Source organism: Camellia sinensis, unplaced genomic scaffold, assembly GCF_055761805.1.
Source record: "Camellia sinensis isolate YWXY unplaced genomic scaffold, ASM5576180v1 Unanchor10, whole genome shotgun sequence".
Taxonomy (NCBI): Eukaryota; Viridiplantae; Streptophyta; class Magnoliopsida; order Ericales; family Theaceae; genus Camellia; species Camellia sinensis.
Window position 1 is genome coordinate 417,589 of NW_028128988.1, and position 21,552 is coordinate 439,140.

The 21,552-nt window shown below is 35.3% G+C and overlaps 1 protein-coding gene across 4 annotated transcripts; it reads right to left on the reverse strand.

Annotated features, from left to right (window-relative positions):
• Window positions 1–458: 458 nt before the first annotated feature.
• LOC114319830 (autophagy-related protein 18b-like) lies at window positions 459–21,222 on the reverse strand. Of its 4 annotated transcripts, none has more exons than XM_082911245.1 (11): window positions 20,919–21,222; window positions 20,742–20,815; window positions 18,459–18,532; window positions 18,226–18,335; window positions 16,141–16,232; window positions 7,292–7,404; window positions 5,245–5,364; window positions 4,702–4,847; window positions 4,226–4,333; window positions 2,361–2,426; window positions 459–822 (listed from the first exon to the last, which is right to left on the reverse strand). In XM_082911245.1, exons 1-11 carry the CDS (start codon window positions 20,981–20,983, stop codon window positions 684–686), a joined length of 1,107 nt encoding a protein of 368 aa, XP_082767371.1. In that variant the 5' UTR covers window positions 20,984–21,222; the 3' UTR covers window positions 459–683. The 4 variants fall into 4 exon arrangements, with proteins under 4 accessions (XP_082767371.1, XP_082767374.1, XP_082767373.1 ...); XM_082911248.1 differs by having other exon boundaries at window positions 4,226–4,327; window positions 20,919–21,218; XM_082911247.1 differs by having other exon boundaries at window positions 4,226–4,327; window positions 4,702–4,850; window positions 20,919–21,218.
• Window positions 21,223–21,552: the final 330 nt, after the last annotated feature.

Below are 21,552 nucleotides of genomic sequence, written 5' to 3' on the forward strand. Positions count from 1 at the left end.
CCCATGAAGCTCGATAGGGAGGCTCTTGAATCATCTCTTCCATTCGAGTCCAAGCTCAATACCTCCTCGCAGGCCATCCACTGGTTGTCACAACAATACTCAAAAGCCAATCCGCTTCCATTAATGAAGTCAAGATCAGAGATTGGGACATTTTCAAAGATGGGCATGTCATCGTTCATCGCATCAAAGACTTCTTTGATCCAGCCTTGCAGATTCCACTTAATAGTTTTGTAATATAGTCGATCTTATGTATAATTTTATCAATTTTAATTTTGAAAAAACTCTTATTTATAAATAAAAATAAAAATAAAAATTACTATTGCGGGAGTAGCCAATAATATTATTATATAAGCATACAAACATTTGGGAATGAATCTAGCCTTTCTACGTAATATCAATTACAGTGTTTCTTTAATTCTGAAACAAAACCTAAACCATCAATATTATAAAAAGTATCGTGTTTTAAAACATGCTCAAGATTAAGACTACTTTTTCATTAACATTTTGAATTTAAATAGAAAACTACAAATATTTTTGTACCTGAGTACAATACTCAAAGATAATCACCCTAACATTAATCTATATATTAGTGGGGCCTCTATCTATGCAGGGCTAGGCGATGTGCTTGCATACTTAAAGGACGAGCTGCTATTGATGAGAAAACAAATGAATCCATGATCTGATCATGAGTTGACGCGTTCAGAGATCACGGTTAAAAGATTGAATTCCCGCTCCAATATCCATGATGACTCGTTCTGATGGTTGATACTTAAACTGTACTCCAGAAAGTACCCGCTGTAGGTGATGAGGGATATAATGGCTCTGAAAAAATCAAATACAGAGAGTTACTATAATTGTTAGATTCCTATAAATATAATTCAATTAATGTCAGCAAAACAAAAGTAACAAAGTGAATTCACATGAAGGCGATAAAGCCAACTCCATTCCATTAGGCAAACGTCGAATGGATCATGAAAACAACCCACAATAGAAATTTGTTCTATGATGGGATTGCAACAACTGTTCTATGGCAAGATTGCAGCAATTTCAAACTCAAACCATAGTTACTGTAAATAAGCCTTACAAACATTATTTCATGGAACAAAAGAGTTTTTTAAAAGCAAGATTTCAGTTTTAATGATTGCAATCTCTATGAAATAATACAAGCTCCTCCTCGAGCATGGTTTCAGAAGTTTCATAACAAAACATGTAGTCAGACGTAGACACTTAATTCTCCTGCAAATAGAACAGCAATAATCTACTTCAAAATCAGAATCGACAATCCTCAGTCCAATCACCACCCCACCATATTACTTTCAGGAGGAAATCAATGGAAACTCCATTGATCATTAAAACTATATAGAACTTCATCATCATATGTCAAAACCTTTTCTCAATGAACTCATAAAAAATCTCATTGCTGCAGCACAATGGGCAGGGGATTGCACAATCACATCAAAATAGGAAGGATGTTAACAAAATACTAATATATATCAATAAAAACACAATGTACATCAACTCCAATGGAGAGCTATCCTTGATGCCAGAGTCAAAATTTGGCAACAACTCTTTCAAATTCATCTTCAATGTCAAAATTTGGCGACAACTCTTTCAAATTCATCTTCAATTATTCGCTATCTTCCATGCCTAATTACAGCAATATCAAACTTAGTGCCAAAATTATAGGCATGGAAAATTTGGCACAAAAGTTTAGCGATTGTCAAAATCGGCAAGAGCTCCTCTCTATATCCTTCTTGGGGAAGATGCTAGAGATAAATCTGGAATACTAATCTTATCTCTAGAGATTAATAGAAAAAAGATAATGCTTAGGATATAGTAGATATCCAAACAATCCTCTCCCTATCTCTAATGTCTACAAATATGATTGTGCTCATGTGTGTCCATTTGCATGAGTAAAAATGAAATAGTACTACTGATCTTCTCCTGTGGACATAGGCCATCATGGATGAACAATGTAAACTTCCTATCAAATTGAATAGTTGACCACCAACTCACTTAAAATCGTAAGCTTTTAGATGAGTTAATGGTCAACTATTCAACATGATATCAACGCAGACAATAGATATTGTGTCTAAACCTTACCGCCCTACCCAATAATTAAAATAATTGCACATGTTTGGCCCGCTCATGAAAAAGAGTCCGGCCATATAAATAATAAAGTTAACCCTTTCTCTGACAGCTTAATCTTTTAGATGAATTGATGGTCAACAATTTAACAATACATACCATAAACTCAACTAAATGGAAGAAAGGATCAAAGAGAGAGGGAGCAAGAGAATGAAAAAGGCTATGAAAACTAGAGCATTGTCAAGAAGTAAGCACAATATCAGTGAGCTTACCTGTATGCCGCAGATTCAGACATAGATGACTCTGCAACTTTATCTACCTTGCGAATCACTGCATAACTGCACCGGACACGTGATTTAATAAAAGTTTGTGCAAAAGAAAAGCAAAAACCAAGTTTGCTTTCTTAAATTAAAGGTGAATAAGATAACTAATCCCAAACCATTAGAACAATCCACTCTTAAATTTTTTTAGCATATTGACTCATTGAAGGGCTAAGGATTTTGATTTTGTGAGTCATCATCACTGGCAGGTCCCATATTTCCATACTGAAACCTGCCTTAACAATGTAACTAACAAATCAAGTGCTGTTCCCTTTTGCTGTCAAAAAATCCAGGTATTTTACTGTATCTTCCAGCATGTTATTTCAATGGTGCCTCTCTCTTGTTTCAAAACTGCCCCATGAAAAGTGAATATAGTAATTCTTTTAATATATGGCCAAAATTGATCATCATGCACTCACTTTCAAATAGCAACAGATTAGATTAGGGTAGGCAGTTGATGCAAAGTGTTTGGACATAAAGTTCCTAGAACTTATGGACAAGCAATGCAAAGGCAAAACGCACTAGTAGAGGCAAGACGACACATGCTCAGAATCATAATCAAGACTCATCACTTCACCATGGCCTACGATGGATTTTGGGCGAATTCCAACGTTTAGGTCTTCAATTTCGCTGATTTTCAGTTTTTGGAAATATTTGATTGATCTATAACTTGGTCTAGATGAATCCGATTGTGCCTAGGTTTTTTCCAATATATTTCTTTTTCATTATAGTGAATTTCAGCCTAACTAAAATCGTTCAGTTTTTGGTAATTTTTTTTTTTATTTTATTTGATTTCAGCTTGATTAGCAAGTAATTAGCCTAGGATTTGGTTTTCTTTTTTGCTTTAGGTTTTCTCTACTACAAATTCACATGAACGCCTTAGGGCAAACCAGTTGATTTTGGAGAATTAATAATATTGTCAGAGAGAGTATCTCTTTTTTATCAAATTCATTGTTGTTCATCCCATTACCCTTCCCTGCATAAGCAGGTACTAAAATGAAAGTAACAAACCCAATACAAAGCCCACCCCCTTTTGCAGTGATACTGAGATTTGAGATCAAAAGAACCAACATACTTATGTATCCATATTATAATTAATTTTCAGTTATTTATTACGTTACATGCTTTTCTTTCATTAATAATTAAGGTTAAAGTTGAGATTAAAGAGAGAGAAAATTATGGCAGGGCTAGAACGGTTATAAAAAATAAAAAATAAAAAATAAATAAATAAAAAAACTACTTTTATTTCCGTTGAGCTATCAAAAGGAACACTTGAGACACAACATGACAATGAAATCGGAGAGGGAAAGAAAGAGTGAGACAGAGAGAACAGAGACGAAGAAAGAGAGAGGGAGAAGAAGAGACGCAACATAGATCGAGAGAGGGAGAAGAAGAGACGCAACAGAGGCGAAGAGGAGATCGAGGGTGAGAGAAGCGAGAGAGAGAGAGGGACGAAGACTAGGGCTTCGACGGGGAAGTCAAACGGCGAGATCGAAGTCGTCGAACGGAGGATCGAAGCCAAGGACCAGGTACTCTCCTTGCCCTCTCAATAGTGCTCCCTTCCCGCATCAGATTCGCGTTTCCCTCTCATCAGATTCGTGATTCTGATGCGATCCTTCCTCAGAAGCGCAAAATCGCGCTTTTTCCTCGGAGGGATGGTTGGGGGCAGATCTCAGAAGCGCAAAATCGTCACCATCTGAGACGATTCCTGCTACTAAGATCTCCCCCCAACCATCCTAGCATGCCAATGGTAAACTAATACTATCTTAATGGTCCACTAAAATGGTTACTTTTAGGTAAAAATTCAAGAACTTCACCTTTTAACTCGTGCTGGAGAAGCATTATGGAGTACATGATGATGAGCCGATGCATCATTAACAGATTCTGGGATTAGAGACCCGAGAAAACTACTTGGTCTTCTGCTTCTATAAATTTATAAATAAACAGATCAGTTGACTTCACAAATCCTTCAAATGAACTACAGCTTCAAGTTAAACATAAATAAAAGTATGTGCCCAATGCAATTCTTGAAGAACATAAAGAAAACAGAATTAAGAACAATGGAATAACAGAAACCAAAAAGGAAAAGATGTTTCAGTGTCAAATTAATGCATATGACAAATTATGATAATGGAAATTTTATGATTACATGTTATGACAAATTATGATAGATAAGATCCTTACATAGTATGTCATAATGAATAAATATATACAAGTGTATACAAATGAAGTGTATATAAATATGATCACTAACTTGTGTGGCAAACAGAGAAGAGGTTCAAATGCAGTTCACCTTTGATTTAAAGCGAATCCTAGAGGGAAAGCATGAACAGAACCTGAAGAACTTGTGGCTACAAGAATATCTGGAAGTTGCATGGATGGCCCAAATGACAACGAAAATATAGTTGATGGGTATGTCCCCCTTCGGAAGCTATATGACTGCTAAAGATAGAATAGTTAGGTTCCTTAAGTATAATGCAATCAATTACAGATATGACCCAAAGTAAAACTGATATGTTGCATTAAATCTGAGGTAAAAATGGTCATGCATTATTGACATTAGGCAACAGCATGACAGTACAGAAAAGGGTGGTCTATCCATTTATATGGGCCTCCACAAAATCTAATGTAATCAATCATTAAATGCAATTAAACCAGGTTAATTTTTATCCTAGTAACTATAAATTGAGCAGCTCATCAAACAGTCAGTTCACTATCCTTCTGCCTTCATCCACAGCAAGGTGTGGCACTATGTGAGCCTGAATGCACCAATTCATAGATACAAGAGCTACTCCCCATGTTGGAAGTCCCGTCAAAGGCATATGATATACTTCACCTTAGTCGCATCTGAAACAAGGTGAACTCTGATTATGGTTCCCTGTTCAGATGCCGTTGCTATGTACATTCCATTTGAAGAAAGAACCATCGCAGCCAGCGGTGAGCGATGAGCATCTATCTGTAATATATTAGATTTAGTTTAGAAATTAACTCATCAAAAGAGAAATATACACATTCAAGAAAAAGCTTCAATGTCATTGAAGCATCAAAGTACTATCCACAAACAAGAAAATAAAATCAGGCAATTAAGATTTCTGTTACATGCACGTGGGTATAAGTATTCGGTGCGAGTCCGAGCGTTACTTTCATAAATCTAATCTTAGGATATTGGGATATATATCCAAAAGTTAGATAAGGGTACAGGGAAGCATCATGAACATGATGTATATATTGCATATTAAATAATATTCTTAGATAAGATATTGTAAATTATGTAGAAATGTACTAAAAGTTAAATAAGATTTAGAGAAAATATGGAATTTTTATCTCTCAATTATGTGAGAGGCTAGAAATGTTTCTTTACTTGAAAATGTGAGTTTTTTGCTTTTCAAACATCGTAAGAAATTAGAGGTTCCAAATGTCTAAATTGGATACAGGTGCCCTACACATATATCACACCTTACCCTTATCATATCTAGTGGACATGGATCTTGTGAAGGAAATAAAAGAGTCCCATGTAACATAAGATATATCCAATCCAATTTCATAATAAGAAAAGGAAAGAAAAATGTACTTTATATTCAGTGAATGATACCCACCTCCTGCCCCACACCCCCAACCTTTTTATTTTTTCCTTTTATAGATCCTGGTTCCTGATGTATGTAAATTGTTAACCCTCGGAACTTAAGGAAAATAAGATTTTAATGTTTAAAATGGATCAAATAGTTGAAATTTCAACTAACTTAGTTAATGCCATGTGTTGCAAACTGATGCAAGAGGTTTACATATTGCCAGCTGGCAGCAGCAACTATTGAGATAAATTATTAGCCCCAAACATTTTATACACTGTTGCTGTGCTCGTAAGATCTCATTGCATCTTGCCTTTATTTGAAAGCTGAAGAAGCAACACAGGATTGTAAGCAGAATGTTACATGCTCTCTAAGAATTCGTAGTACCTTTGATGCAAACAATGGGAGGTCCAAGAAAAAAGAAATTTAGTTTGAAGAAGAAGAAGAAATGAAAGAAAAAGAAGGGGTAAATTTTTAGAATTGGTCATGCTGCATTAATGTGCAGTTGAGAAACTTGTGAATAGAAAAGGAAAAGGACAGACTTCCTATGATTCTATCAGCACTTATTTAACAAGTAAAAATACCACCCCAAAAAAAAAAAAAAGAGTGTTAAAGAATAAAGGGTCATTAGGCCAGCCATCTTCTAACAAAAGGATACCACGTCCTCTATTAATGTTCAACTCCAATTTCTATAGACTTCACAAGAATGAAACATAGAAAATGTGTACATTGTCCTATAGGATGTTGTAACATGGGAGAGTTAATATAGGATGTTGTAACATTATTTATGCCATATCTGCACGTGGTTGTTTAATTTGTTCCATGACTCTTGTCGTTCGAGCTGTTTTGGGTTTGATTATGTCTCACTGAAGAGCCCCATCCTCCATATTACACATATAAATCAATTACCGAACTCAATTGAAAAAGTTTAGATTCACAAATTTCCAATAGTACAATTTTATTTATTTATTTATTTATTTTGATTAAGGAGCATACAGAAATATTGAGCTTGAGAGGTAAATCTTTCGGCCTAAGCCAATTGTTGTAACAGGTGGAAGGAGAACAAGATTGCTAGTTTCCAGGAAACACAATCACGAGTTTTGGATGTGCTCTTTTGTTAATTAAAATATTTATTTCTAAAAACCAGAAGCATTAGAATTCAACATAAGTTACATTATGGCTAAGATACACTAAAAGCTTCTCAAAATAAGGTTTAAGCAGTTTAACTAAAAATAACATAAAAGAGGATGGCATCTGGATTTGAAATCATGCATTAAGCATTTTAACTAAAAAGCTTATAAGAAAATGTATCATAACCTCACAATGAGAATGGCGTTCCATGACATTGTAGACTAATACAGATCCTTTTGTTGTACTCGCTGGAAGAGCCAAAAAGCACCCATCCAAACTTGGGGAAAATGCACAAAGTCCTGAGAGAGTACCAAATATGTTACAGCAGCAAAAATCAATTTTACAATCCAATTTATTCAGTACATGAGGATCTTAAGGAAAATGTAGATTAAGAACCACAACACTATTGTAAATAAAAAAGAAATATGAAATACAACACACTAGCCTTCAATCTAGAAAAACTGTCAAAAATTCAACTGTATTTCAAAATTATGTTGGGCATCATTAAGTGATCCATAGTATTGTCCCTTCCTCTCTTGTTGAGACCTTTCCAAACAAGAGCAACTGAGCTCAATTCATCTTGCCACCTATGCCCCTCTCTATGTAGCATCATCTCCTACCATTTGTTAGGATTAGTCCACCCATGTGATAAAGGCGGGTCCCATATAATTATTAGGTTGGTTTATACATGTATTTGGTGTGGAATAGTAAAGCTCAAAATCTACTAGGAAATCCAATATGCGTAGGATTTGATTACCTAATAATATAGAACTGAGATTCTTATGGATAGACTATTATAAATAATCATGTGGACTATAGGGTTTTCTTAAGAGAGATTGAGAGATTGAGGTGAGGGAAAAAATAGATATGTAAGGGATGAGAGAAAAAATACCATGAGGGCAACTGGTGAGCAAGGGCTCAACTACCCTTGAGCATGGGGTTCGGGTAGTGGTGTGGGTTTTGAGTGTTTTGTCCATCTCATATGTATTCTCTATTTTTATTTATAGTAGAAGCTCTCTCTTCCGTGTCAAACCACATAAATCCGTGTGATTATTTTTCTCTTTGGTATGTCCATGGTGTGCTTCCATTTTTATTGGGGGATATGGAATAAATCCCAACAAGTAGTATCAAAGCTAAAGGTTACCAATCCAAGTGGCAATTGGCAAAGAGTGTAGTTACTGCACACGGAGGACTCGCACAGAAGTGAAAGAAATCACGGTGGTGTAGAAAAAAAAAAATTGATTCAAATTTGGTGAAGTCTTCCCCAAGAAGAAGCACGGTAGAAAAATTCACGACAAAGGTGAATCTCAAGGTTTTCAAGGGTTGCGGTTTGATCAGTACATTCAGAATTTTTAGATTCTAAACAGTTAAAGGGATTGAACAAATTCAAAGGCGATCAAAGGTGATTACATGTGATCTAGGCAATCTAGGAGCAACTTGGATCAATCAATGATGTAGAAGACCAATGCAATTGGTTGGCAACTTGTACAAGTTTGTGGAGTATGTTGTGATAAAAGGAAAGGTATTGTCAAGCATCAGACGAGTAGTATGAGTTATGGGTGAACAGTGGTGAGCAACCGTTGCAAGGATATTTGATGGCCACCAAGAGGAAGACAACGGATTGCAGATTGTTCACAAAAAAAGAAAGCTTTAGGCATAGAACTTGAGATGGTTTCGCAACAAAAAAAGTGTACACCAAAGGAAGTCGGGTCTCTTTTCTATGAAGGTTTTGGTTTGTGACAATGGAGACACCTCAGGGAAGTGCGGCAGATCTCGTTGGCTTAAGCATGAGGACAAAGGAAGCCACGAAGGACACGTTTAAGCACTATGGTGTAAGGTGCAAATAACGTGGCACTTGATTCAAGGGGGTGAAACAACTTCTAGGTGAAGGTGGAGTGCATCACACAAACTAGGACATTCAAGTTGGCAAATACACATAACATTTACCCCATATGAGTGGACGGGGTGATTGTTAGGATTAGTCCACCCATGTGATAAAAGTGGGTCCCATATAATTAGTAGGTTAGTTTATACATATATTTGGTGTAAGATAGCAGAGCTCGAAATCTACTAGAAAACCTAATATGTGTAGGATTTAGGGGTGGTTTGAGATGATCTAAATAAGTGCACTTTTTGACTTTTTATGAAATATGGGTTGGGTATGGGTTGGGTTTGAAGTGATGTGTTAGAGAGGTGATGTGACTTAAAAAGGATAGTGACTTTTTGGCTTTTTGACTTTTTTAGATCATGCCAAACAATGCCTTAGTTACCTAATTGTATAGAACTAGAATTCTTATGCGTAAACTATTATAAATAGTCATGCGGCCTATAGGGTTTTCTTGAGAGAAATTGAGAGATTGAGGTGAGGGAAAAAATAGAGATGTAAAGGGTGAGAAAAAAATACCGTGAGGGCACCTGGTGAGCAAGGGCTCAACTACCCTCGAGCATGGGGTTCGGATAATGGTGTGGGTTTTGAGTGTTTTGGTCATCTTACATGTATTCTCTATTTTATTCATAGTGGAAGCACTCTCTCCCATGAATGTAGGCAATTTGAGTCAAGTCACGTAAATCTCTCTGTGATTATTTTTCTCTTTGGTTCGTGCATGGTGTGCTTCCGTTTGCATTGGAGGATATGGAATAAATCTCAACACCATTCACCATGTCAACCTTAGCCTCCTGAGCCATAAATACATAATATCTCTCTCCCTTGTCTTTTGTAAAAAAATAAACTGATGTATTATTGATTGATATCTAATTGTTGTATTTAGTACAAATGTGAGAGGCTCCTTATATAGGAGATATAGGTGTAGTAGGTGAAGTGGAGGTGGTAGTGGTGTAGGTGAAGTGGGTTAGGTTTAGTGGAGTAGGTGAGGTGAAGGTAAATTCTAACAGCCCCCCGCAAACTCAAGGAGGATAGAAACTAACCAACTTGAGTTTGGAGAGAGGAATAAAACAAGAAAATACATAAAAATAAAAAAGGATAGGAGACACTGTATGGTCGTGTCAGACCGTTGGTGAAGACACTGTATGGGGTGTCATAACGTTGTAGAGGACACTGTATGGTGGTGTCAGACCGATGTAGAAGACAGTTTATGGGGTCATGTCGGACCGTTGTAGAAGACAGTTTATGGGGTCATGTCGGACCGTTGTAGAAGACAGTTTATGGGGTCATGTCGGACCGTTGTAGAAGACAGTTTATGGGGTCATGTCGGACCGTTGTAGAAGACAGTTTACGGAGTCTTGTCGGACCCTTGTAGAAACTAACCGGAATCAATGTCGGTACAGTTTACAGAGTCTTGTCGGACCCATGAAGGAGCTAACCGGAATCAATGTCGGGACAGTTTACAGAGTCTTGTCGGACCTATGAAGGAGCTAACCGGAATCAATGTCGGGACAGTTTACAGAGTCTTGTCGGACCCATAAAAAGTTGCACCCTCAAAAGGTGTGCCCAATTTTGTCAAAAGGCGTGCCATCAAAAAGGCGTGCCATCAAAAGGCGTGTCCACTTTGTCAAAAGATGTGCCATGAAAAGGCGTGCCAGTTTGTCGGGCGGCAAAAGGCGCGCGATACGCGTGGCTGCCTCGGCTATTTAACCAAGACGAAGGCTGAGGCTGAGGCATACCATTCTGAAACCTCTGAAACCAACCTTTCGCTGAAAAAACTCTGCCTCTGCGGAGAGAGAAACTGTGGAACTCTTTGTTGCCATTCTGTCACCAACCCTTCCGAACATTACCAGTCTGAAATTGCTATTTCGCTGAAACACTTAGCAATCCAAAAACATGGCCTCTTCTTCCCGTCCAGCTACCCAGAACCTGCTCACGCTCTTTCCAGAACTGAACGAGCCCACAAGAGAAATAACTGGTGCGGTGGCCAGTGAACCTCAACCAAACACCTCTGGTTTTGCTCCATTGAACTTTCCGATGCGGTCGGTGGAGCAAAAAATGGCGGTGCAAACTGATATTGAGGCTAATCAGTATACTCTGAAGTCATGCGTGGAAACCATGACGGCGGTCACAAATTTGTCGAACCGGCTGCAGAGTAGGACAAATGAGGTGCAGCATTTAAATTCCCAGCTGGCTCTGCTCCAACGCATGTATAAGGATGCGCGAGCAGAGATCAGTGTGCTAAAGGCAGAAAATAAGGAACTGAAGCGGAAGGCCACCGTGATGTTCCGATTTGGAGGGCCGCCATATGCTGCAGTGGAGGAGCAGGGAGTAGTTATCATGCCCAGTGGAGTGGGAAATATGGAGACAACACCGGCAAGGGCTGCACAGGACGGAGGCAAGAAGAAGAGACCTGCAGTAGAGTAGAGAGAAAAAATCCCACTGTTCCGATATGTGTTGGTTTTGATTGTTTGTTTGTTTTTTTTTTTTTTTTTTTTTTTTTTTTTTTTTTTTTTTTGTGGGAAAATTGTGATCGGGGTTGATCCCTGAGATGAATAAAATATGGTTTGGTGTGCAAAGTTATATGGTATGAATGAAATTTGAAAAAAAGTAAAAATAATGTGAAAGAAAAAGAAAGAAAGAAATAATAAGAATAAAGTTGAAATCAAAACGAAAGATAGGGGAAATAAGGAAAGTGGTGCACGGGGTTGATTGGCCCAGTTTTTTTTTTTTTTTTATTTTATTTTATTTTTTGTTTTTATTTTTTTTTTTTAATAAAAAATTGAAGAGAAAAAGAAAAGAAAAGAAAAGAGAACCAACTATTGATGATGAAAAAGTGAGAACCAACCACGTGAGTGCAAAAGGGAAGATGGGTTTAAAAAATAAAAAAAAATTAGTGGATGATGGCATGCTATCAAATTGTAGATTTATGAGAACCAACCCACGTGGGTGGCTTTGTTTTTTTTTTTTTTTTTTTTTTTTTTTTTTTTTTTTTTTTAATAAAATAAAATAAAATAATAAAATAAAGAAAGTTTCATAAAAGGGATGCACATGGTTCTGAGGTGGTTCATAATAAGAATAAGAATAAACGGAAGTGGGAATAAAAGGGAAATATCGTGGGGGGCATGTGGGGGCATATGGGTTGATTATTAGAGAGAGAGAGAGAGACCAGAGAAGACTTCTGCTTCATCTCCTTTCCCATCTGCCTCCACCTTCAGATTATCCTCAACTAAGCCATCCATTTCCCTCGTTCACAGCTCCTAATCGGAGGACCCTCTCAGACGAAGCTGAGACTCCCAAATGGAGACTGGAGTTGACGATGATTCCGGCGAGATTCTCCAAGACAAGTCCAGCAGAGGCGGCGAAGAAAGCAAGGACGTGGGGGATGAAATGCCTCTCATCGGCAGGTAGAGTTGCGGCCCGGTGTCGTTGATCTTGTGATAAATCGACCTCCTCGGCAGTCCAGAACGATGCTGCGGCCTTCTTGTACATCTCCCAGATTTGTGGGTACTGGATTGGAAATATACAGAAGCGATCTGGGTTGGCTTTGAATGTGATCTTCAACATCTACAACAAAAAAAAAATACTAAATTCTTTTCCTTTTCCATGGCTTACTTCGACTCTATCTCTCGCTTGTGGATCTCTCATGATGTTGATCTCTTGGGCTACCAGACTAGCCGAAGCACCAAAGACTGATTTCGAGTTCTGGAAAACCCTCTTTCCTGTTGCTGTGGCGCATACAATTGGGCATGTGGCTGCGACAGTGAGTATTCCAAAAGTTGCAGTGTCGTTTACTCACATCATCAAGAGTGGTGAGCCTGCTTTCAGTGTGTTGGTGTCGAGGTTTCTCTTGGGGGAGATTGTGCATCCAGAGGTACATGAAGACAGTGATGAGACCTAGGCCTCTCTGATTTCGATGTTGATGATTGGATCGGATCGGATCGGATCGGATCGGAATGAAAGATCAGACTTTAGGACAGAGAAGAGTGAAGGTATGTGTAGAAAATTTTAGTGGATTAGGTTGAGGTCCGGCGGGCGGCCAAGGTGAGGTTGCCGCCCGCCGGGAAGCGAAAATAGTAGGTTCTAAACCTGCTCTGATACCATGTAAAAAAATAAACTGATGTATTATTGATTGATATCTAATTGTTGTATTTAGTACAAATGTGAGAGGCTCCTTATATAGGAGATATAGGTGTAGTAGGTGAAGTGGAGGTGGTAGTGGTGTAGGTGAAGTGGGTTAGGTTTAGTGGAGTAGGTGAGGTGAAGGTAAATTCTAACATCTTTGATTCATTCCATCCACGCTTTCAAAACCCACTCCATTGGTATCATCTCTATGGAAATGTGAAAATTGTTTCGTAACTTTGAGAATCTTGAACTTGGCGAGTTTGGAAATATATGTTGAAAACATGGAATTTGTGGTTTCAAAAATGAATTGGTTTGAGAACCATGGATGGAGAATTTTGGAAACAGTAATGGATTTGGGAATGAAAGTGGATTTCTAGATAACAATAAATTCAAGATAGTATATAGAGATGATGAGATTGTTAAGCTAGGCTAAGAGACTCCACGGTGAAAGACCAAAAATTCAAGCAAAGTAGCTACCAATTTCCTTCTGGCTAGCAACCGGTAAAATAGGATATTAGATGGATCTTGTGATAGACCACTGAAAAATACACGACTTCGGAATTCATTTTAATTAATTGGAGTTGTTTTGTGAACTGGAGCAAATGGTATTTTGGATGAACTTTGATGTGAGCACTGGTTCCATTTGTTGATTGGCCTAGGGCCTTATTTGTTGGTCATGTACCTTCTGTGTAAATGTTGGACCTTATTTATTGTTGTAGACCGTAGGGCATTTGATTTCATTTGTTAGCTACACTCTTTTGTAACATGTATATCATGAGATGTATATCATTGGGAACAGAGTGCATGGTTGGATTTACTCCTTAATCTTGATTATTTCCTTATTTTATTTCATTATCCATTTATTTCACATATTGTCATGGTTTCTTCTATTTCTTATTCATGGGTTCGGATCTTGTGAATCTGGGGCATGGCATGGCAGGCTTACTCTTGCAATAGCTAAATAAAGCCTCACAAAGACAATCACAATTCTTTAAAGCTTAACTTTATTAAATAGAAGAATTAACAATACTAAAGTTATCTAATTCCAATAGGACTATGACTCATTTGAGAAACAAAGAAAATTTGGCCACAGAATATTCTAAACCTAACAATGGTATTAATAACTATATATGAGACCTAAAAAAAATTACTTATAGTAAGATCCATGGGTGGTCCTTACAGCCAACAAAATTGAATGTTACCTGACTATCTTTGCCTACTAAAGCCTAGTAAAATATATACAAAATGTTTACAAGAGCATACTAAGTTATAAGAGAAATAAATATAAAGACTCGAGACTAATCCAAAGGTTCAAACATGATGCCCTAGCCTAGCATGCTCCACATGATGGTAAAAAATAATGAAAAAAATTCAAATTATACAAAATATATATATATATATATTCACTTAGAAAATATGAGGAAGAAGAACTCCGAAAATATGAGGAAGAAGGAATATATTTCTGTTATATTCAAAACTTCTTGTCTTACAAGACCAAATGACACTCCTTATATAGGAGATATTACAAACATCATTATAACCCATTATATGCCACTTACATATTATATATTACCACTATCTACCACTATCATATTATATACATGCCACTATCTGCCACCAACACCACTGTCATATTCTATACATGCCACTATCTGCCACCAACACCACTATCATATTCTATACATCCCACTATCTTATTATATACATTAACACAAATTTCCAGCATATTCCTTTTCATAAAACAGATATTCTTATGAATAAATCATCTATTTCAAGTTTCTAACTTATTAATCTTAAAATTCAAATAATTAGATTGGAGTTATGTTGCTTGGATATGGAGTTTACAACAAATTTGACAATATTTATCTCAACACCTCTTAAGAAATGGTCCCAGTATTTAAAACCAATTTTACATTTTTTTTTCATTTGGAGTCATGCTCTGATTGTATGATACAAATGCCACATCTCAATGTTTAAGGCTCAACAGAAACATGTCCAAGTGTATTGAAGAAGGGAAAACGATTGAGACCCCACAATTTTACCCACAACGACATAACAAGTTATGTGTCAACTTTTAAATTCTCACAAACTCAACCATGTAAGGCCCAACACCATTGCCATGTCATAGTGGGTGAAATGTGGGATTTAAATTGTGGGTCTCTAGCATTTCTCTTGAAGAAGTATCAAATGTCCGTCCAAAACTAAAAGACCAAGGGTTGGTTTGGGAAATGGCTTTTTTAGTGGCTTTTTGGCTAAAATATGAGGTGAACAAAACTAAAGTGTGTTGGGAATAATTTTTTTTTTTTTTTTTTTGCTTTAAACAGAAAAACGTGCAAAAATAGAGAGAATGAGAAGAAATCTTTGACTTTTTTGTATGACTCTTTGGCTTCTTGGCTTTTTGACTTTTTTGCCTTTTTAGTGGCTTTTTGGCTAAGAAAGCCAATTGCAAAATGCTTGCTTAGGTCTCATTTGGTTGGGAGAATAAAATCATTTCATTTTGAATTATGTAAGTCCAAATCTATCAATTTACAAATGAGCCAATTCAAATATTTTGTAGTCACCAAACAAAGTATATTTTAAATCTCTCAATTTTAAATTTCTTTAAAAGAAATGACCAAATTCATATTTTCACTAAAGAAAAGTTAATTTATTTAGTTTATTTTACAACCAAATACATCTAGTTATAAAATTCACAAATGAGCCAATCCTAAAATTACATGATTCATATTTTTTAAACAATCAAATGGGTCATTAATTAAATTAAGTACTACATCTACAAAATATAAGTCATATCCAAAAGTATTCTCTCCAATGTTGATGCAATATAGATATAGTTGTTTTTAAAAAGTATCCATAAATACTTAGGTGCTTATTGTAATTAGACAATGGACATTATTACTTTAGGAAACAAGAAAACTCTACCACTGGTGCCCCCTTGAGAAAATTGACAATATATATATATAAACGTGTTGATTGCACAAATTGTGAATTCAGTCATAAATTGCAGAGCAAGGGATTCCAACCTCACCTTTAAAATTTGGCACTGTATCTATTGTGTCCAAGATATCAAGACTGTTTATGTCATATATGTATGTCTTTTCTTGCAAAATAACAACCAATCTGCACGTAAAAATACACTATTTCAACAAGAATTGAAAAAAGAAGTGAAGTTATTGAATGAGAGAACAGTAACCAGATTCCTACAGTTAGGAAACCTGTTTAGATGTCAAGATCGGAGATATTGTTACCAATTTTAAGATTTACCAATTATTCTACCATTTTCCCCCCCTTTAATCACTTGTTAGTTTCAATAAGATAGTGACAATAAACCAAACCATTGAATCTTTGTACTGCTTTAGTATGATCAAATAAAAAAATACGAGAGAGATAAAGAGAATTTTCTCTCAAAAAAGAAAAACTTGAATTTGGGAGGCCAGACATCAAACATATTGAAATTATACACTTAAACTTCGACTTGTATTAAACACCCAAAGGAAATTTTTTTTTTCCCCAACTAAGCACACTTCAAAACATCCTAATTTCATGTGATTATTCATCATTACAAACATTTCTTTCCTATTACCTCTGATCCCCCACAGGAAATTATAGTTCTTTACAAGGCTTAGAATCGCAAGGACAATTATCTCACTACATGCCCATGTTCCACACATCTGTAAGGTTACAACTGTAGTCAGCTTGGGTAATTGATGAAATTGCTACATGCTTATGAGCATTGATGAAACTCAATCCAGGGCTTGGGTACAACCTCCCACAAAATTTACCACATGAGCAAAGGAATCCAGTATCTTGGCAACTCAAAATAAACTAATCCTGAATATCCGGTCGAGATAATATAATTATAATTAAACCTCCAAGAAACAAAAATGGACCGTAGATAACATTGAGGGTCATATAAATTTGAAGTGCATTACAATCTCAAACTAGTTTAAATGCAAGGAAAGGAACCCAAAATTGAGGAGAAAACCCATGATGGACTGGTGCTGCATGCATAAAACAGCAGGGGAAAGAGTGATTCATCTTCTTTTGCATTATCTAGCAGCTACAGAGGTATGTGGATTGACCTTTGCATAATATGCATTTAGTGGGTGATGCCTTGTTTAGTGAGAGATTTATTTGGATGTTGGAGTAGGCCCAATAGGGAGGGGGTTATGAGCTTGTTCCATTGGTGCCTAAGGAGAAAAAGCAATAGGAGAACTTTTATGGGGTGAAACAGTCCTGGCCAAAAAGGAATGTTCGTTGTTTCCACTAATTCCAGCCTGTGGATAGTGGTTGGCAGACAATGTTGGGGGAGGCTGGAAAGTAAATCCCAGCATTAGAAAGTGGTGCTGTCAACAAGCTAGTGCTGGAGCCTTCAAAGATGAAACTCTTTTTTGTTAAGTCACTTCACATTAAATGGTTCCACATGATTTGAAAATTGACTTACCAATCACTGATCTGTTAGTCATTTCATGAAAAAGTTTTCAGGAAATAGCTTACCTTACCAATAAAAAGGTTTACTTAAACTTGTGCACAGCCAAATACCAAAATTTAGGAAAATATTTTCAGGAAAAATATTCTACTGCAAAATGAACTGAGCCTTACTGTGACCAAATCTCTAGGAAGCTTTTAGTAATTAGAATATTGTACTACAGAAAATCTGAAAGGTTATATTACAATTCGCTATTTTTGTCCCAAGTATCATCCAAAAGGCGGGTTTCTACCTTCCCAAATGAACTAATTCTTAAAATTCCTTTGAAAGTTTCCACATAGGTTTCTCATTCAAATTTCAATATTATATTCAAACTATTGAAGAAGACCATCTTAACATAACCCAAAATAAAGGGGGAAAGAAAAAGATAAAAGGACCACACCTAAAAGATGGATGCATGCAAGGAAAGAAGGGACAACTTGGTCATTCAATGGTTTGATCATTCAAGAAACAAAACAGGTTCCTCAGATATTCATCAAATTTACATGTCTAAAAATTATCATCAATGCCTTAACAATACTGCTAATACTTCACTTCAAGTCGTGTTCAATGTTAAAAGCACAATTATCAAATTAAATGTTTCCAACTATCCATAAAAGAGCAAGTCCAATGTAGATGTTTTACCTTTTCCTATTAACACGAACAGCAAGGATTGAAGTTAAGAAATTTAGGTCTCGAAGAGCATTTCCAGTTGTAATATTGAATAAACATAGACGTCGTGGGGATAGAGATGCCTGTTGGATTCAAGAAAAAATGGTAATTAATTAATGAAATTTTAAAATTCGATAAAAAATTGTATGTTTACTACAAGTGCTAAACCATCTGAAAGTGCACAAATCAATGGACAGCATAAGAACCTGTTCACCAGCTCCAACAATGGCAAGAAGACTTGAGGCATAAAGCATTTCCACAATGACAAATGCTCCAATAGCTGACAAAAGAAAATATATTTGATTAGGATGATCTTAAAAAAACATGAAATCATGTTAGCTTTACAGTATCTCAATTGCACTACATGCATTCAATTTGAAAAATACTATGCATGGCAATCAACATGAGAGAGAAGACGAGTAGGGAGGGGGTGCGGGGAGTGTTGGAGTGGAGAGACTAGGCTAGCTAACTTAGATAATCAAATGAGTACCAAACACAAATCAACTGACACATATTAGTGAGTGAGAGAATGACATTAGTGAAAAATCAATTGTAATTATGAAGTTGAATATCAACCCAAATAAACTCATCAAACTCGTGTCTCAACTCTCAACCAATTTTGATTGGATATGGGAATTCTGTTCAAACTTTTAGGCCTTTAATATTAATATAGGAAAGAATCAAAATAAGCAAGAATAGAAAATTTTAATGCAGTACATCAGTTCGCGGGTTTTCTTCTTCTGTTTGTATAATTTATTTTGAAACTTTTAACTCGAAAAACAAATCTAAACTATCGATGTCCACCCCCAAAAAAAAAAACATGTTTCAGAAAACATTTGTGATCAGGACAATGTTTTTTCAAACTATTATCATCAAGTAATTTTAATTTTACAAAATAATTTTAAAAAACCAAAAATGTCTTCAGATATTTAAAATTGTTCAAACCTATTTTGAATTGAAGAAATAGTTTTACTGATGATATATATGAAATAATCAATTTTAAAATATTTTTAAGCAGATCGTGTAGTCTTATCATAAGCATTCTGGTCAATATATTTCTTTCTACGAATTATACATTATTCATGAAATACAACTTCTATTTCTATTTTATCTCCAATCTCTTCAAGTGAAATCATAGCAGTTGTTAATCCCATTTCTCTAATTAAAAAATAAAATAAAATAAAATAAACTTTCATTGATCTATATCAACAGTAATATGAATGACTTTCGATTTGCTGAGTGGCGAGCTTTGTTTCTTCAATTTCATTGCAGTTGTGACTTTTTTTGGTATGATCTAAGTTACTAAGTAACATAGACACAAACACACAACGCAACATGTGACTATACGAACATGTCAACTATATGAACATGTCGACGTGTCGATTTTCCAAATATCCAGGACACGACACACTTGGTCCACATTAAAATTTTATATTTTTACAAATTAATAATGTCATATATTTGAATAATTTATTCAAAGATAATGAAAAATATGTAACATAACATTGATTACATTAAAATCTATATATTTATTACTTAAACATCAAGATATCATTCACATAGAAATCATATTTTAAATAATGCAAAATAATAATAGAACATTGTAATACACATGATGTATTCATCTTATAAATGTTTCAAAACATATTTAGAATTCACAAGTCATGTTATGAATAATGCAGAATATTGCTATCATGAAGGAATTCATCATATAGGGTGTGTTCAGAGACGGTTCAAGAAGTGTTGCCTAAGTGTCTACAAAGTGTCGGTGAAACGTCCAATATAATGAATTTGATTTTTTAATTAATTCACATTAAAGAAGTGTCTAATATGCTTTAGGACTGTCCAAAGAGTCCACAAAAGAGTCCGTGCTACTTAAGGTAAGATGTATAGATTAGAAAATATGGGGCATACTCCAATTGGAACCTTAGGCAATGGCATTATGCATGAGATAGTCCAACAAGCAACCCTTAGGGCTTGTTTGATTGGGCAGATTATAACACATGATTGGGATTATTAACCCATGGGACTCACATTCTATTGATTAGTTGAAAATTTGATTATTTAGATTAGATTCCAATGGCCATTCTATCTACCAAAATTGACCCATTATTTATCCTACAACTAATAATGCAAAACATACATATAATTGGAATTATATATTTCTATCTCTTACCAAAAAAAAAAAAAAAAACCAACAACAAGGACAAGACGGAATTATATATCTCAATAATCCTCTGGATAACCAATTATTGTTAGTCCTCTCACTATTAATCCGGCTAATCAAACAGGCCCTCAATCGACACTCAAGCACCAAACGGAAGTATTATCACTCAAACAAGTTTAAAACAATTTTTACTGACTCAATTCATGGGCAAAGCAACTAAATTAAACGACAAAAGCAGCAACAGCGTCAAAACTATCACTATATCAATTAACTAATAAATAGTTGAAATCCAAAATTTTAAAAACTTGTATGATGTACTTGCCTCGTTCATAACAAAGCCTCCCAGTATTGGCATCAAATATTTTGAATCCATCCCTCGTCGCAATTGCAAAGCAACTGAGAAAATTCAGAATAAAATCAATTCCTAAATCAAACTAAATTTCAAATTCACACAACTAAAAATCAAACCCTAATTCGGAAAATCAACATAATAAATTACCTGTTATCCTGATTGAAGGAGGCACAGAGGATTGGATAGGAAGAGGAGGATGACTGATTCGCCATTTTTGGAGATTTTGCCGCTAATTTTTTCTCATCGGTTTGTTTTTATATGTTTTTTGAATCATCATCAAGAATTCTGCGAAAGAGAGAATATAAAAGAGAAGAGACTATGCTTATGCATTCCTGATACGACCTGGTTTCCTTTCCTTACACTTCACGGGGTAGTCTTCTTGTTTTCTTAGTCCTTACATTTTTATATGTATTTGAATATGTCACCTCAAATCTTAAAGGTAAATTTAGGCAAAACTCCTTTATTGAACCTTTTGTTAGGTGAACCTTGGTTATCATTTTTTAAAAATATTTTTTATAAAAAATTTATTTTTTTATTTTTACTGAATTTTTTTAATATTTTGAGTAATTTTTAAAATTTTTAGACATACCTAACATAAATATATTTAAAAAGTAAAAAAAAAAATTTTAAAAAATCTTTTAAAAATTCACTAAATACCAAAAATATAAAAAATATATATGAGAATTCAATATATTTTTTGTATTTTTATGTATTTATTAATTTTTTAAAATATTTTTTCACAAATTTTTATTTTTTAGATACATCTAAGTAAGATGCATCT

Excerpts from the sequence above, each read along its gene's own strand:
- LOC114319830 (XM_082911244.1), bottom strand. The coding sequence starts at position 20,983 with ATGGCGAATCAGTCATCCTCCTCTTCCTATCCAATCCTCTGTGCCTCC. Across the intron at positions 20,816-20,918 it reads TCCTTCAATCAGGATAACAG|TTGCTTTGCAATTGCGACGA; the intron begins GTAATTTATTAT and ends GAATTTTCTCAG. Across the intron at positions 823-2,360 it reads TCTGAATCTGCGGCATACAG|AGCCATTATATCCCTCATCA; the intron begins GTAAGCTCACTG and ends TGATTTTTTCAG.